The sequence below is a fragment of the Bipolaris maydis genome (genome assembly GCF_028858645.1).
Source record: "Bipolaris maydis strain C4 unplaced genomic scaffold PSV08scaffold_14, whole genome shotgun sequence".
Taxonomy (NCBI): domain Eukaryota; kingdom Fungi; phylum Ascomycota; class Dothideomycetes; order Pleosporales; family Pleosporaceae; genus Bipolaris; species Bipolaris maydis.
Genome location: NW_027093870.1, coordinates 149,063 through 165,712, shown reverse-complemented (window position 1 = coordinate 165,712; position 16,650 = coordinate 149,063). Strand labels below are relative to the sequence as shown.

General features: G+C 52.5%; 6 protein-coding genes across 6 annotated transcripts; 4 read left to right on the top strand and 2 right to left on the bottom strand.

The window, feature by feature from the left end:
- Positions 1-3,109: 3,109 nt before the first annotated feature.
- On the top strand, positions 3,110-4,252 carry PSV08DRAFT_355362 (uncharacterized protein; the record flags this gene model as incomplete). Its single annotated transcript, XM_014224991.1, has 3 exons — positions 3,110-3,151; positions 3,235-3,349; positions 3,468-4,252. The coding sequence occupies 3 exons, from the start codon at positions 3,110-3,112 to the stop codon at positions 4,250-4,252; spliced, it is 942 nt and encodes a 313-aa protein (XP_014080466.1).
- A 2,811-nt stretch (positions 4,253-7,063) lies between these two features.
- Positions 7,064-7,741, top strand: PSV08DRAFT_327632 (uncharacterized protein). Its single transcript, XM_014224990.1, has one exon. It carries the CDS (start codon positions 7,136-7,138, stop codon positions 7,325-7,327), a length of 192 nt encoding a protein of 63 aa, XP_014080465.1. The 5' UTR covers positions 7,064-7,135; the 3' UTR covers positions 7,328-7,741.
- A 149-nt stretch (positions 7,742-7,890) lies between these two features.
- Positions 7,891-9,956, bottom strand: PSV08DRAFT_411953 (uncharacterized protein; the record flags this gene model as incomplete). Its single annotated transcript, XM_014224989.1, has 2 exons — positions 7,891-8,022; positions 8,085-9,956. 2 exons carry the CDS (start codon positions 9,954-9,956, stop codon positions 7,891-7,893), a joined length of 2,004 nt encoding a protein of 667 aa, XP_014080464.1.
- A 653-nt stretch (positions 9,957-10,609) lies between these two features.
- On the top strand, positions 10,610-13,075 carry PSV08DRAFT_208666 (uncharacterized protein; the record flags this gene model as incomplete). The annotated part of the gene is made up of 2 exons (XM_014224988.2): positions 10,610-11,113; positions 11,225-13,075. 2 exons carry the CDS (start codon positions 10,610-10,612, stop codon positions 12,947-12,949), a joined length of 2,229 nt encoding a protein of 742 aa, XP_014080463.1. The 3' UTR covers positions 12,950-13,075.
- Positions 13,076-13,371: 296 nt separating this feature from the next.
- PSV08DRAFT_327619 (uncharacterized protein) lies at positions 13,372-15,347 on the top strand. Its single transcript, XM_014224987.2, has 6 exons — positions 13,372-13,691; positions 13,782-13,798; positions 13,867-14,066; positions 14,117-14,455; positions 14,505-14,856; positions 14,905-15,347. The coding sequence occupies exons 1-6, from the start codon at positions 13,585-13,587 to the stop codon at positions 15,111-15,113; spliced, it is 1,224 nt and encodes a 407-aa protein (XP_014080462.1). The 5' UTR covers positions 13,372-13,584; the 3' UTR covers positions 15,114-15,347.
- Positions 15,348-15,627: 280 nt separating this feature from the next.
- On the bottom strand, positions 15,628-16,421 carry PSV08DRAFT_380193 (uncharacterized protein; the record flags this gene model as incomplete). The annotated part of the gene is made up of 1 exon (XM_014224986.2): positions 15,628-16,421. Exon 1 carries the CDS (start codon positions 16,150-16,152, stop codon positions 15,628-15,630), a length of 525 nt encoding a protein of 174 aa, XP_014080461.1. The 5' UTR covers positions 16,153-16,421.
- Positions 16,422-16,650: the final 229 nt, after the last annotated feature.

The following is a 16,650-nucleotide window of genomic DNA, read 5'->3' as shown; positions in this document are numbered from 1 at the left end:
TGGGGCACCTGGGCCAATGGCTTGGGGGGGGGGGGGGGGGGGGGGGCAAATCTTCACTTCCCCCCTGTACAAAGGGCGGAATGTGATGGCTTGACTTGTGTTATATACGCACAAAGCGTGCTGGAGACGCAGAGCAAAAAAGCTTGGTAATAGTATAAAAATGTATTTCTTGAGGGTGCGGATGGCAGCAAGGCGCGCGAGTTCGGGGCGTCGGCGCACGCAGGTATGGTCGCGGATTCGAGCGCGCTCGGCTCACCGACACGGTTGGCAAATGTCCTGTGTTTTCCTCAGATGCGGACTCGCACTGGTTGTATAAGCGAGCATGAACTGGTGGGCCCGGGTAGAAGACGATGTGTTGGAGCGGCGCCGTACGCGACGTGGGGGGTTTGCTGATGGTACTTTGGAGATGGCGAACAAAAACTAGGCTTGTCCCACCTCGCCCAGTCTCAGCCTTGCCCTTGCGGATGCAGGGCTCCTGAGCCGGCAACGGCTACTTGGGCGCACGCAAACCATATCACCGACACAAGGAAATAGATGTGGAAAGAAGAAACGGCACAAAGAATTCAGCGTGCATTAGGTAGGTCCTGCTCACGCAGATGGAGACCGAGTCTGTTGACATGATAATGGCAACTTCTTGGCAATCCGAGGAGACTCTAAAGGGTCGTCAGAACGTGGCAACGTTGGGCAAGGAGAGGCCATGGAGCGGCTCTGTTGCAAACGCTAGGGAGATGGCCACTTACACCGGCCCCGTTGGCGCTCTCGACGGTCTACTTATGGACGTTCCGTCAGGTGCGACGTACGAAAGCATGGCCGAACACCACAAAGGTCTCGACGTTGTACGAGAAGTCGCTAGTGAGGGTGCTCGGCCATGGAAAATGTACTCCGGCCATGGGGGCGGGCTTGCACGTCAGTGTCGGTGCCATTGGTGCTGAGGCATGCAGGCAAGTGTCATTCAGGCCCACGGGGAGCTATTTGCGGGTCTGGGGACGACTCATGTACATGTCGAATACATTGGATGGGGTTGCCCTAGCGCGCCTCAGAATAGCCTCGGCGCCCACAGGACCGTCGGGCATCACAAAAGATGCCGAATGATGTCTCCGAAGGCTGAGAAAGTGGTGTGAAGCCGTGGGGAACCTGCTTTGTGTGAAAAGAAAACAGCTCGGACCACGGCTAGCGCAAACCCAATACAGCTGTGCATAGTAGGCAGAAAAAAAGAAAGAATGGCCTTTTTATTTTGCTTCCACGATGAACTGGAGTCCACGCTTGGGCTGCAATCAGCGATCAGCGGCTCATGACGTCTCGAGAAAAAGGACAGCGTGCACCTGGCTTGGTGCATGTCGTATGTATACTACTACATGTCTGTATGCGGACACACTATATAGGTTACATGCGGATATTTGTATGAACGTACGTGCGTGGTAAGTACATGTGTTTTGACAATGTATCTGGGACAGCGTCGTCGTCGCCATCCATCCGATCGCTCGGCCTGTGCATGGCATGGGTGTGGTCAGAGAGCAGCATTGGGCGCGAGTGTCTACGTATTCGAGTGGTAGATAGAGTGCAAGGTGGAGAGTTCATTACGGAGCTTTGAGGCTTGGCAGACGGCCGTAACTGGCTTACTTAAGCGAGCAGCAGCTGTATCTCTCCGCAAGCACACTAGCGCAAACTCTGACCCAACGGCTACCTACTCCTAAATCCCCATCACCCATGATGCCGGCACGACAGCCATCCATGCCGCCTGCACCAGGTCGCCTGCCCCCTTGACGCGGCTTGGGTCTTCTGAGACGTGAGGCCCGCGCTCCATGGAAAAGGACTCCTCCACCTACCTCCATATGGCTGGCTGGCTGACTGGCTGACTGGCAGCTGGCTTACTGTCATGATCATTGGAGGCCATGCCGAGTCGCGGCCCGCTCCCGATGGACAAGTAAAAGTGGCTTCGCGCGGAATACGATGCAAGAGATGCAGCAGATAGCAGCAGCTACTGTCCAAGTAGGCGTCGATGCATCAGCCTTGCCTCGACGACCCCCCGCCAGCCACAAGGAAAGAGCTGCCAACAAAAAAAAGTCGAGCTGCGCAGCCGCGACGTTTGTGCTTCTCGGTGCCCATCTCGCTAGTACCGGTCCTTGGAGGATATTACAGATCGCACCGTTGGAGACAGGGATTACAGCGCCGTCTTCCGTTGCCCCCCATTAGGCGCGACGCTCTCTGGACGATCCGCGCTGAACCGCGCTTGACAGATTGCACGCACGCCGCGAACCACTGTTGCTGCCTCGCGACACACTGGCACACGGTCACCATTGCTCTGACCGCTATCTCGTAAAACGCGGTACATCTATACCGTACTGACCAGCCTTCGTAATTCAACACAGGCAGAAGTAAGCATGGGGAAACGAGGCAGGCAGGGACGTGTGGTGCAAGGGAAGAAAGGCCCTTTGGTCTCAGCCTAAACCCTCCACGGCTGGTGAGACACGGCTCAGCCCAGATGACTAGCGATTGGCTCATCGGTTTGCGCAATCGTTTCTGAACATCCACTGAGGGCTTTCGAGATGGGTTAAAGCGCCGCCAGATCTCTGTTACATACCTAGGCTTTGTTATCGATTTGCGACGAGCACTGATTTAGACGGTCCCCGTGCGGGAAGCCTTGGGAGCTACAGTCTGCAAGTGGAGACTAGCCGCTTTCCCATTCGTTTTCGACAAAATCCGCTAATGTATAACATACCGGGTGGCTCTTCCCAGTAATCTCTGACAAGCAAAGCAGTCTCCTAATTATCTCGACCCAGCCTCATGCTGTGGTCCCTTTGACGCGCTCTTGTTGCCTGCTGGCATGAAACCGACAACCAGAGCCCGCCGCAGGTTTCTTTGATTTTAGTGCTCTTCTTCTACCGCTCGTTACTCTTTCGTTTCAGCACTCTCGTTTGTTCTGTTGGTAGACGCAGCTATACAACCGCGCGCGAGGGCGCGTTGCTCTTCGCGCCGGTCCACTTACTTTACGGCCCTTGTGATCGATGCTCGATTTGTCTGGTTGCATACATACATACAGCGAGATTTTGCCGTAGCTGCTTTTTAGTCTTCCACTCTCGCCTATTTCGATTGTCTCGAGGATCACGACATGGAGCCCTCACGCGAGCCACCATGGGCAGAGCACGAAAAGGTACGTACCCCTCTAAAACATGGCATGTGGCACTCGTCCCCATTGTAATCTGTGACTGACCTGACCTGACCTGACCTCTACAGGTATACTTACTAGCTGAAATGATAAAAGCTGCTCAAGTACCCTCTCATGTTCTCTTTGCATTCATACGCGATGCCAACATCCAGCCGCGATGGAATGATATGGCGTTGCCTCCTGGTATGCTGACACTTGTCTCTTCTTCTGTTACCGCATCCCAACTGTTCATTCAACTTGTCAATCCTATACCAAATTGCCTGCATAGTGCTCCAATACTGATGCGACACTTGTACTTTAGGACGGTCTGTTCGCTCTAGCCAAATGGCATTCGATACTCTTGCAGCAACCTACTCTGTGCCGGGACAAGACTACCGGCGTCCTCACTTACCAGCCCCAATGATGTACCCAGGTCCCGAAGTCCCCAAGAAGCGACCACATCAGCCAGAGACATCTACCCCGGTTGGGCGACTGTTACAACCTCGCCCGCCTCATTCCTACCCAGGAGAATACATACCCGCAGGTCCTGCCTATCCCTCAGCTGTACATCCTCCGGGCGAACCGACGCATAAAAAGAAGCGCGGAAGACCGACAAAGGCCGAGGCGCAACAGAGAGCGCAGGAAGCTGCAGCGCGAGGCGAAGTATATCCCCCTCCAAGAAGGGGGCGACAGTCTCTCACGGGGCCACCGGAACAATCACCACAAGGCCCAGATCCACGACCGCTCGACCGTACCACTCCTCCAACAACGTCTTCTTCTCAAGCACCTCCTGTCCAGACGCCACAGCAACAAACTGGAGTCGAGCAAGGGTCAGAATCATCATCGGAAAAGAGAAGGCGTGCAAGACCGCAACCGCTAGAGCTGGAGAACCTCCACACACCCACCGGCATGGGATCGGGATCTCCCCTCACGTATGGATCGGGCGATCCTAGTCGCAATCAAGCATATTCAGCATTCACACCAAACTCTGCGCCTTTGCCTTCTTCAACTGAAGCAAGGGACAGAGATGTCCGCATGGAAGGAGTCGAAGAGACTCAAGCACGAACTACGACACCTCACTCGTTTAAAGACACGGTTGGCATATAACAGCATTTCCTTCGTCATAAAAGCACCATACGGCGGCAATCTTGTTTTGAAACTGTTCCGTCAACGATTTTACTTATGCACTTACGATGACCTTTATGGCCATGAAACCATGGAAGTATACTCTGTCAATTCCGCGCATGCATCAATTATCATGTGCATGCGGTTACTGCTGCTTTGGGACTGTTTGTTCCCCAAGCACACCATCATTGTCTTCTCCTTCAAGCTCATTTCCTTGTCCAGATTTGTTGGTCCTTTTCTTGATTGACTGCACGTCGACGCTCATGAAGGCTGGGGCACAAGTTGACTCCCATACCTAGGTAATGTTTTACATCCGCCGTCTTAACGAGTCCAGAGTCCGCATTTTCTTTTTCCGGCAATCGGGTGCTTCTCTTGGTCAATTTCTTTCTCACTACGTGTACCATAGATGGCTTCTCAATAAGTCCTGCATCACAGCCTCTGTACCTAAAAAGTACCCATTAGCAACAGCATCAACAGTAGAACCGGCCGCGGCCAATCAGCACACAAGTTTCTCACTGTTTGGAGAAAACATGCTCCGTACCATGTGATACTTCACCTCTGTCCGTGAACCCAGTTGTGTCTCGACCATTCAGTCAGCGATGATGAGCCTTTCACGACGTCGAGTGCCTGCAGGCTGACCAGGAAAGCAGCATAGGAAGTGGCTGGGAAGACGAATCGGGTGGGGTATGGCAGCATCAACACCGGCGCGCGACACAAGCAACGGGGTCTTGTTTCACCCAGGAATATCTTACAAGCTCTGGTACCACTATCGCCCACTTTTCTGCTCGATACGCATGACCGTACGTACAGGGGTGTTTATGCTACTTTGCGCAAGTAGATTTGGCGAACTGCATCTAAGCGCCCTCTAGAATGCCATCCCAACACGGCAATCGATTACACTTACGAGTTTTGACCTCGATGAGCCTTGTCCACCAGAAAAAGGAGGTGGTTGGGATGAGTAGGGGCAAAGGGCAGCAAGTATTGGTTGAGCGACTGGCGAGCGAATGACTAGTTGCATGTTACGGCCACGAATTTAAGCCTGCCGACAACTTTCTGCAGCGAAAAGGGAGTGTACATGACGCCAATGCATGCACGCATCGACCAAGTCCCAACGCTGAAAACCAAAACAGACACATGCCATCCAACCAACTTAGCCTGTACAAACCACGATTGCGGTTGCGGACACACAAACCTGAGTCGATCGTGAGACTAAAAGGTTGCTCCTCACAAGATGTGTTGGGTTCCCTTGTTCGCAAAAGTGGCCTAAACTGATACATCACAGAGAATAAGCACTGTGTCCTTATCGTCATTATTATTTTATTTTATTTTTACTTTCTGGATCCCCGCTCGAGAACTATTACCTCATCACCTATCCCTAGAAAAGCAAATAGTCCGCTCTCACGATCGGCAACGGGAGAATTCTATTTTAGAACAGAAAAAAAAGGATCATTTATTACCCGTATACTTACCAACGCTCCGGGGGCCCACTTGGGGAAAAATAAAAACTCTGCTTGTTATTTTGTTTCTCATATCTCGGGATGGAAAGACGCCCGTGGTATGGATCGGCCCGTCATGAGAAATGGCCGGCTTTGAACTATGAACCCGGGAACAATTGGTTTGTTGATTGACATCAGGCGGCTTTTGTTCTTCGGTCCCGCTGCTTTGGCATGTGGTGATTTGTTTTCAGCTGAATATGCGTATACGACCGATACTTATCTTCTTTGAGCCAATGCAGAGAAGTCGGACGAACAAATTGAGCGGAAACACGCCATTCGCTTCCTCTAGTCTTGGCTTTTGTGAGCTAATGGTCAAATTGCCGTTAATCTGGCTAAATTATCTAGGTTGGGGCGTTTTGTTTCAGCATTTTTGACAAGGAACTTCCTTGGAGAATGTCTCGGTAGAACAGGACGAAGAGGGAAGGAGAAGGGAAGATGAGTTGACAGGTGTGCATGGACCATATGTTCTTCCTTCTCTCTCTCGCCGTCGATCCGTCGCGTTGGCAGATAGCTAGTACGCGTAACGTAGGTGAAGGGAAGAAGAAGGAATCGCTACTGCCGCCATTTTTCTTGTTCAATTTTGCGATACAACTGTCAGGCCGCCAGCTGCAGCATAATCCTGCATAACAATTCTTGCATGAAGCGCAAAGGAAAGCAAAATGGCCTGTTTTGTCGTATACAACAGGTACGTGCCTACTATTCCCACGCATCATTTCCTTCCATTTAGGAGCACCACCACCATCCATCATTTGCTCTCTCTACTAGCGCTTACATTATTACGCATACCCCTTCTAACCCCATTCCGGCACTTGAAACAAACACTCTCCAAGAGAAAAAATGCCCTTAACACCGTGTCCATTATAACCCAGCTTGTTCCTTCCTTTCCGCAATTCCCGCCTTCTCCGTTTCCATACTCAGCGATCATATAATTTGTGTTACCCTTGCTGCTTGCTTATCCAACCCGCATACAGTTATAATCGCGAAGCGAGCTCCGCTCGCCTCGTTGCGCGCTGACTCAGTCTCTAAGAAACGTACCCGTGCCTTTTACCGAGCCTTTTTTTTTCCACGCTTCCCTGTTTTCGCTTCTTTCGTACATACTTTTCGCGACTCCGGACCCATGTTTTCGTCGTTTGCCCTCTTTCTTTGCGGTCGACAGGGGGCCTATCCTATCCAAAAGCAAACTGTAGATCTCCGGTACGGCCGTAGGGGCTGCTTGGACTTTCCCCATGTAGGCATGGAGCAACTTGTCATTCCCTCTTTTTGTGAGAGGGGGGGCAGGAAAGGACCATGTCATACATGACCGAAAGGGTTTATTGTTTCGCGTTCGGTACCTGCGTTAGCGGTGGATGTGCGGATTGCGAAACAAACAATGAGATTTTTCATTGCTGATTTTTCTGCTTTCAGAGCTATAGCCGTGGTCAGGGTCATGTTTGTGTTTGGAAGCGAGATTGCCACTGCGGGACTTGGTTGGAGCGATGGTCGTGTGATCGCGGCTAAGATAGAGTTGTGGAGGGGGGGGGCATGCGTATTAGGGATTTTGTGGCTTGGGATCGTGGGATAGACGAGCGCGTGTGGGAAGGATTGCGAGGCGAGGAATTAGGGAGTCTTTAGAGGGGGGGTGCCTTGGCTGAAAGAAGAGCAATTTGCGGCGGGTCTAGGGAGGCGCGGATAAGTAAAAGGGGATGAGGCATCCGTATAAGATGTGTGGTATAGGCCGGGTAAGTGTGGAGTTTGTTGTAAGATCGAAACTTTTACACACTTGGGTACATATGGGAACGAGGCGTTTCGCGTACTTGGTGGCTTTTCGGAGGAACACTGTTTCCTGCTGAATCGAAGGAAAAGATTTGCCAATGACAAAAGTCAAGGCCGTGTTCCACTCCGATGCGGTCTTGTAAACAATCAGACTTCAAAGCATCCGATTGGTGCTGTATTTATGCACATCAATTACACAATCTAGTAGTTCAGCAGCGCACAGTACGCCACGCTGGGCAATCGATATTCCAAATCACCTAATTAAAGATTTTTCTACTCCATAACACTCAATCAAACCACAATCCCGCCTCCATCCAAGAAGACCAATCCCACATCACTAAATAGAGGATCTTTGACCAAAAAACACCCGGGCTAGGTAGCCGCAACACCTTCATCTCTACAGTCATCACACGTCCAGGTCCAGGACTTTGGGTCCGGGGCTGGCACTTTGTATTTAGAGTGCTTTTGTATGCATGCGTGGTGAAAAACACGACGTATGCAATCCTAGTCCCCCTCCATTAGCTTTTTTTCCATCCACGTAACTTTTTGGGATCTGGCAGACTTACAATATTCCTACAAGCAACTATACCCTGCATCCCCGGACTCACGGTTGCATCTCCGCCACAATAGCACTTGTCAAATGGCGGCTCGGCATCCTCACCGTGTTGGACATCGAGTTCCGCTAGGCGCCGCGAAAGCTCGTTACTACTACTGTCGTTACTAATACTCGTCTTCTTCTGTGCCTCCACAATCTCAATAGCTGCATCATGGACTTCCTTGGAAACAACATCGTCTTCCAATAATTCTTTTAGCTTCTTGGTAAATTCGTGTATCAAATCCTCATTCCACATGGGATTTCCATGGCGCGCGAAGCGGATAATGGCGTCACCCGCGTGGATGTCAGCGTGAAGACTCTCCTCGTGCATGAAGTCGTCGAAGAGCTTGAGGAAGTAGCGGGCAGGTGGGGAAAAGCCGTCTTGTTTGTCGATTTCTGCGTGTTTGCGCAGGTGCATCCATGATTCGTCGAGTTCGTCATCGCTTTCGCTTATGGATTCGCCAGGCTGGAGAGGACGCTTGCTGAGGGAGCGGAAGAAGGTGATGCCTCGTGGTGCTTTTGGGACGACGAAGTTTTTTTTGTGTTTGGGGGGCCGTTCTTGTATGGTGTTGGGAGGTTTGCGTTGGCGTGGTGCGGGAGGTGGGAGGATGTCTGCTAGTTGCTTTCTTTTGGGGTATTTTAGATGCTTGTCTACTCGGGCGGCTCGTTGGTAGGTGTCATCGCCCTCGAGGAAACGGCGTTTGTCGAACGGTCGATCCGGAGCAAGCACGCGTATGTCACGGGGTTCGTCAGTGCGATCGCTTGCTCTTTGGTCAGCTTTTGAATCTGCGACTTCACTGATGAATCGCCAATGTGCAACGCCGTTGGCATCGGTTCCTGCTGAGACGAGTTGGTAGGCAAAATTGTCGTGCCAGGCGTTCAGATGCATTTCAAGATCGCGGATCTCTTTAAGCTTCTTCCCTCTGGAGCAATGCAGACAGACGAGGTCTGATCTCTCTAGAGTCTCGTTTCCGTAGACATAGGTTAGCTTGTATCGCGGTACCAGATCGCGTGGTGGGGTAGGGTATGAGCTCTGTAGCTCTGTGGCACTTCTGAGATTACGGTTATAATTTGCGAGGATTGAGTCGCCAAGCCCAGTGCTGTTCCAGTACATGCTTATCTGTATACTTATCCCGAGTGGCTTTCCAGCTGCTTTCAGTGGCAAACTGATTTTATCTGGTGGACACTCGAGGATATTGGGATAAGAGGTCGATAGGTGTGTAGCTGTTTCCGCTGTGAGCCCCAGATAGTTGTACAGCTCCTGTGCGTCCGTTTGACTCGCAAAATTGACACTCAGAATCATCCTGTACATGTCGTCGATGCTAACTTTTCCTGGTTCAGCCGAGAAATCTCTGGGCTTCAGGATGATGGGACTGGTTTCGACTGAGGCTTCTTGATGACTTCTATCTGCACCTCTTATTTTAGCATCGCGCGCAAAAGAGCGCGTAGCAGGTGCGTCAGATGGTGGGATTATCGAGACTCTGATTGAGCTGGATAATTGCATTAAGACCCGGACTTTGTTGGCAGGGTTATGATCACGGTCTGTATGTGCGGTCGTCTGGCCATTATGCGAGTTGATGGCATGCACTTCAAGCACAAAAGAGCCTTTGTAATTCTCTTGGGCCATCATCTTGTCCAGTTGGTCGCTGGACGGGGGCTCCCACTGGGAACGAAAATCGAAATCCTGGGTTCTACAGCCGCTCCTATCACCCCCGTTCAACAGATCGTCGTGAGCATCCAGGATCTGTGTGAGATTCCTGTCTAGGAATATTGGTGCTCGTTTTCTCGACAGGTAGTCGTATAGTAGTATATTGCCAGAAAACCTGTCTCGCCGTCCTGGCATGCTCTGCAAGCGCCTCAGGGACATCAGAGATGGCTCCAGCACATACTTGGAAGAAGTTTAGATCACTTACATAGATTGCAGCCGCTTAGTGGCATTCTAAGGCAAGTGAGAACTCGAGGTGAAGACGCGCATTTGATGGGCTCAGGCCAAACTGTTTGCACGATGGGTACTTCGCGCACCCTTTAGTTGGACGGCGAAGATGGTCCTGCAGAAGGAGTTGGAGCGCAATTATAATGATGCGCAGGTGTCACGGACACATAACCCTTTGTCTCTTTCTATCTTGACCTGAAGCAGATAAAGAGGGTGTCTCCCTGCGCTGTGGTTATTGTTGATCCTTGTGCTGTGGTTGTCGTTGGGTAGCTTGTTGTGATCGGAAATGTCACGTGTTATCAGCGGGCGCCAAACTGCATCGGGCCAGCAGTCGGGGATGATCTCATGTCTCCTACCTCCGTGATTACTCCGCATACAATTCCCCGATTTGCTTTCGCAACACCACACACCAGTCACTGCACACTCAGAACATGCTTTGAACAACTCTATACGTTTAGACGGCCAATCCGAAGAGTTGAAAATATCCGATGTAGGCCCAAGTCGCCACTAATCCATCTCCTCAGCTAGATTTCCCGAGGTTACTCGACCCGAATCCGTACGACATGGCTGTAACACTAAAGCGGAAACGAGTCGCTGTCTCGTACAAGGAACCGAGCAGCGACGATGACCTTTCTGAGAGTTCTAACCATGAGCGAACCACCCAAAAGCGAACTGTTCCCTCTCGCCGATTAACTCGGCGCATGCGCGCTACCGACCAAGTTTCGAGTGAAAGCGAACATGCATCGCCAGAGCCTGTCCCAGTCAAACGCAAGCAGCCCTCTAGAAATCCACAGAGACGAGGTAAAGGGGCTGTTTCATACAAGGATATCAGCTCAGATGAAGACGAAGAAGACCCCGATGCGGACTTCGAGATAGAGCAAGAGCGAATGATGGCGGTGCGAACAAGGTCAAGACCGAGTGCGCCACCGTCATCTAAGATACAAAAGAAGCGCGCACCTAGAGACAGGCGCACTCGACGTGCTGTCCTGGGCGCACCGCTTGCGCCGAACGAGGAAGCGCAGGTTGGGTGGCGAGTGACTGACATCCCCACGGATGGATGCGTACCTGTGAGTTGATTCTATGTCCCAAGACCAGATGTGGGATGCTGTGATCCGAACGGGAGGCCGTCATGATATCTTCGTACATGTAACCAGTTATGCTAATATCTTAATCTCTAGGCATGGGCCTCACTTCCCTACCACGTACTCCTTCAGATATTCGTCTATGCCTCACATCCACTTCATGATGAGAATATGAAACCCACTTCTGCGATACCTTGGCTAGTACAAATGGCTAGAATGTGCTCTACATTCGCAAAACCGGCCTTGACGGCGCTCTATCGCAACCCGCCGATATTTGCCACCAGGCAGTCTCGAAAAGATCTTGTTCGCCATCTCATTGCGCCTCCACAGGGAGCATATGACGACTATCGGGTCATGGTAAAGCGATTGGAGCTGGACGCCACACAAATGACTACACTCACGGACTCGACCAATAGCGTGACAGATCTGGCAGCTCTGGTCCAGTCACTGACAACACTGCGTGAAATTGACATTTTTGACCCCATGGACAGACCGCCGTTCCGCCCACGGCTTCGGCGAATCCGCCGGTGGGTATACCCAAGTGAGCTTTTTGACGCCTTACGCCAGACGAATCTGCGATTAAGAAGCTGGCGATGGAACAGTACTTTCTGTAACCAGGGCCCTCTATGGATCAAAAGCATCCATACAGATAGCGCGTTTCAGAGCCTCCGCGATGTGACCTTGACAAAATTCCACCCTGAAGTTAGCCAAGGTGATAGCGATGATGTTGAAGCTCCACCAACGATAGAAGAGCTATTGGCGTCTGCACTGGCCGTGCTTCCCCAGTTAAGAAGCTTGTCGTTCGAGACGTGTGGAGTTGTCAGTGGGCGGCTCCTACCCCTGTTACCGAGCAACCTTGTCAGCCTGAACATTACCGCTTGCGGCGAGCTACTCTCTGATGCATTCCAAGCCTTTTTGGCTACGCATGGTGCACACCTGGAAGAGTTGGTGCTTAATCACAACCAAGCTCTCGATTTGTCTTTCCTCGTCGATCTTAAGCGGTCATGTCCCAAGCTCGAGATTTTGAGAATGGACACAACGTACTACAGCTCTCTAGCCATGTCTTCGGACAACGAACCCCTCTACGAAACCCTTTTGGGCGAGAATGAGATTCCTACGTGGCCATGCACGCTGCGGACGCTGGACCTGCAGTATCTACGGAACTGGAACTCAACATCAGCTGCCAACCTGTTCAAGTCGCTAATTGACTCTGCCGAGAATCTTCCCTTTCTTCAAGAAATCACCATCATAGCAATGGTTGACACCGACTGGCGACAGAGAGCAGAGTTCAGACAGACATGGACGGCCAAGTTCAAGAAAGTGTTTGCAAAGAAATGGGAAGCAGCGAATCCTCATCTCGCCTCGCTACGGGCATTCCGGGAATGGAAGGCGCAGCTTTGCGACGAAGATAAGGTCGATTCATTCATTGAGGGCGTACCAGAGAAGACAGTGGTGAAGGCCCAATCTACCATAGATGACAATGGTGACAGCGATAGTGATACGCCTTTGGTACCTTCGGATGTACAAAAGCAAGAGGAGGGCTGGGGCAAGAAGCGGCTGCGGTCTCGCTCCAAGGCAGCGATGAGCTACGACGAGGAGTCAGATGACGGGTCTAGTTCTGAAGAGACCGAGGGATCAGCTGAAGATGAGCATTTGTTTGTGCAGGGTCGGTGCCACACGGTCATTTTCCGTATTGACAACTTCCGCCCGCGCGAAGAGATCTTCAACGAGGCCGACTTTCTTGATGCTGAGCCCAGCGGCGACGAAGAATGGAACGGCAATGACCATGACCACGAGGATGGTGGCGGGTATGCGTGGTGATTTGCTCTGGGTTAGTTTGCAGGCCTCGCTGGTCTAGGGCGCAACGGATATGTTTTATGGGATACGCCGGCGTAAGAGATGGGCATGTGCGGCGAGATGAAAGACAAAGTAGACATGGGACAGGCGTTGGATGAGGTATTTTGTACGATATCCGTGTATGAGTATTGGGCGTGGGTTGGGCTCGTGGGTTGGGCAGCGGCTTGGTTGTTGCTGAGGATGACGACGAGGCGCTGTCTCAGCCACATGTAGGATACGGCCGTTGCAAGCGCCGTTGCAATATGGCGTTGGCCAAATGGTTAACTGTATATGGTAGACGTAATGATGCAAGCCAGCTGAAAATAAAGGCCCGCGCCTACCAAGGTGCGTCACTTTCCGGACTGCGCGTAGGGCACAGCGGGCACAGCCTCGCAAAGCTTCCCAGCACCCTGGCCAATCCCCACTACGACGGCTAACAAGGTCCACTCGCCCATGGCCGTTCGCACGCCTGCCATATAACCGCTCGTCTGCGATGCATTAACAACCTCTCTCTCGCCTCTATCCTCACCCCCCTACACACGTTCCCTTCGCCCACACGCCTGGTTGCTTCTCCAGAGCATCCCTCGCCCGACCCCGCATCCCATCTCCACAGCGGCAACATGGCCGTGCCGACGCCTCCAATCCCCCCAGTCTCGCCAGACTCGGGCCCTACCGATCCTACGCTACCCAAGCTTCCCGCGGGATGGATAGCCCAGTGGGACAATACGTATGTTTCCCTTGTAGTGCTCCCACGAGTCGCTGAGCCTGCCCCGCCTTTGCACCACACGCCCCCGCGACACCGCTGACACGCACACAGATCCCGAAAGTACTACTGTACGTTCACTGTGTCTGAGACTCCTTGGCAGCCAATGCCGGCGCACATGCTGACTCGTTGACAACAGATGTCCAGATCAGCACTGGTGTTTCGCAATGGGAGCTACCCACTAGCGAAGCGCCTATAGGTGGCAGTTCGAACCACAGCACTCCCGCACAACACACGAACCCATACAGCAGCCCAGACGGCACATCAGGACCAGGCGCAAGCGACGGAACAAGAGGCATGGGCGACGGACAAACAGGCGACAGGGGAGGCGGACTGGGCGTACGAGACACAACCAGCCACCTGGGAGGCTTCGCTGACAAAGGGAACAGGGCTTCGCCATGAACGCGCTCATGGGAGGCAACAAGCAAAATAACGGTGGCCACGGTGGTAGTGGTGGCGGTGGCGCTGGAGGCCTCGTCGGTCAACTTGCTGGCTCGTTGCTTGGAGGTGGAAAGCAATCTGGAAACTCTTCCGGCAGCCACGGCGGCAGCGGTGGTGGTGCTGGAGGGCTAGTCGGCCAACTTGCCAGCGGTCTGCTAGGTGGTGGCAAGCAGCACGGAAACTCTTCTGGAGGACAGCAGGGTAATAACTCTGGCCATGGTTCGAGCGGTGGTGGTCTTGCCGGCGGCCTCGGAGGTATGCTCAGCGGCGCGTTGGGCGGAGGATCTGTATGTGACTCTGGTGAAGGTATAAGGATAACGTGCTGACAGACTACAGCACGCCAAGCCGAACAACGATTATGGCTATAGCGGCTCTGGCGCCCCATCCGGTGGATCGTACACTGGTACCGCGCCGCCCTCCTCGTACAACCCTGGCTCTCAGTACGGCGGTGGCCCTCAAGGTCACTCGGGCCACTCATCTACCCCCGGACAGTCGTACGGCCAAGGACATGGAAACCAGGGACAGGGACACGGGGGCTATGGCTCGCAACAACACACTCCACAGCCACAACAGGGACACGGTTATGGCTCACAGGCCGGTTTTGGTGGACAGTCTGGTTATGGTGGACCAGCTCCTAGCTACGGTCAGGGACCACCATCATCAGGTCCCGGCGGCTACGGCCAGCAAGGTACGAATCTTTCCCTTGGACTGATATAATAAAGCTAACAATATCTAGCGGGATACGGAGGCCCTGCATACGGCGCTCCTTCTGGCCCCTACGGTGGCCCAGGAAACTACGATAACCACCAGCACAACCAGTATGGTGGTGCCCCGACACATCAGAACCAGTACGGTGGAGGCCAACAGTATCCCCCACCTCCAGGTCAAGGAGGCAACTACGGCGGCTCACAGGGTCACCACGCACCCCAGCCCGGCTGGCAGTAAACCTTGGACGATCATCTCAGGACGGACATGGAAAAGATTGCCGAAAAATTTGTTTTCCATCCTTGACGGGAAAATGCGAGGGAGGTTCGGAGTGAATTTAGCGCTGGAGGATTGTCCTTGTGGATTCTCTTCGATCCGTGGGTTTGGGGGGGAATCTCGTAGTTTTTTTTTCAGAGCCATGCGTATCCATTCTTCCAAATTGTGTAGATATGAATCGCTATTGTTCTTGTTTCGTTTCTTGGGTACCGATGTGCATGTGTGTGGTGTGGTCTGTTTCCCGTTGGAGGCCCTTACTTTTTCTTTTTTGTCCCTGCTGCACTTGGAGTAACGTGTTTCCCTTCTTTCTTCAATGTCATATCCTGTACAACACTCAATGCAAAGATAAGCAGCCCGTGGCAGTTTCCCACTATGCAATCCCTGCATCTGATATGGATGCATGTCCACCATCCACAAGCACACTCTCTTGTCCCAGTCCCAGTCCAATCCATTCCATACCCTCTCCTCTCCCTCTGCTTCACCCAAATACCTCCTCTCCGCCCCCCATCCCCCCAAGCACCCCAGCTCCACCCAACACCTTCCACGCAACCCCAACCTTGCCCCCTTCAACCCCCACATCCTCGCCCTCAACCCTCCCAATCCAACTCCCCAACGCAGCCCTCACACCCCGCACATCCTGCCTCGGCACACGTATCCACACGTCCCGTCCGGCCGTCTTGAGTATATCAACGGGTATCGCCGTGCCCATTGTGCCTAGGTATGTGCGCAGGGCGGATGTAAGGAGCGAGGAGACGAGGAGCGGGGAGACGTCGGATTGTGGGGTTGAGGTTGAGGAGGAAGGGAAGGAGGGGGATGTGAGGGTGAGGTGGAGGTAGGACCAAGTTGGTTTGCGGAAGGTGGATTGGTGAAGGATGTGGGCTGGTTTTTCGGGTTTGGGCGCGGGTTGGGGGGTTGCGGCGTCGGGCATGGAGGTGTCTACGTTGTTGTCTGTGTGTGCAGGTGGGCTGGTGGGAGCAGCATTGGGGGCATTATCTTGCGCCATTTGCGGGCGTTTTTGGAGTGCTTGGTTTTTTTGTGCGAGCGCTTAATCGAGGAGGTGTCAAGGTCTGAAATTGTCCATCTATGTACGTGCGGTTGGAGCTCAAGAAGTTGACGCGCCAAAAGCCTTTTGGGCGGGGTTAACTAGCGCGTTGTGGCTTACCTCCGAGAGACCAGACCTTGTCCTCCTTACTTACCTTCCTTCACCGTTTGTCACCCTTCCTTCCGCCACTAACTGATTGTTCCAGCGTCAAACGGTGAGAATGAAACAACCTTTTTCGAAAATCAAACAATCCAAAATATACCTGATGTAAACGAGTGTTACTGAGATAACAACTTCGTATTACCGAAAAAAACCACTGATAACAAGGAGTTTGGGGGGTTCATAAAGTTCGTCTCAGTAAATAAATCTCGAAAAGCCATCCGGCTAGGGTATCACATAATCTAGGGATAAAAATCCCCAAAAAGAACTCCGCCCAGAACTCCAATTAAAAACTTGAAA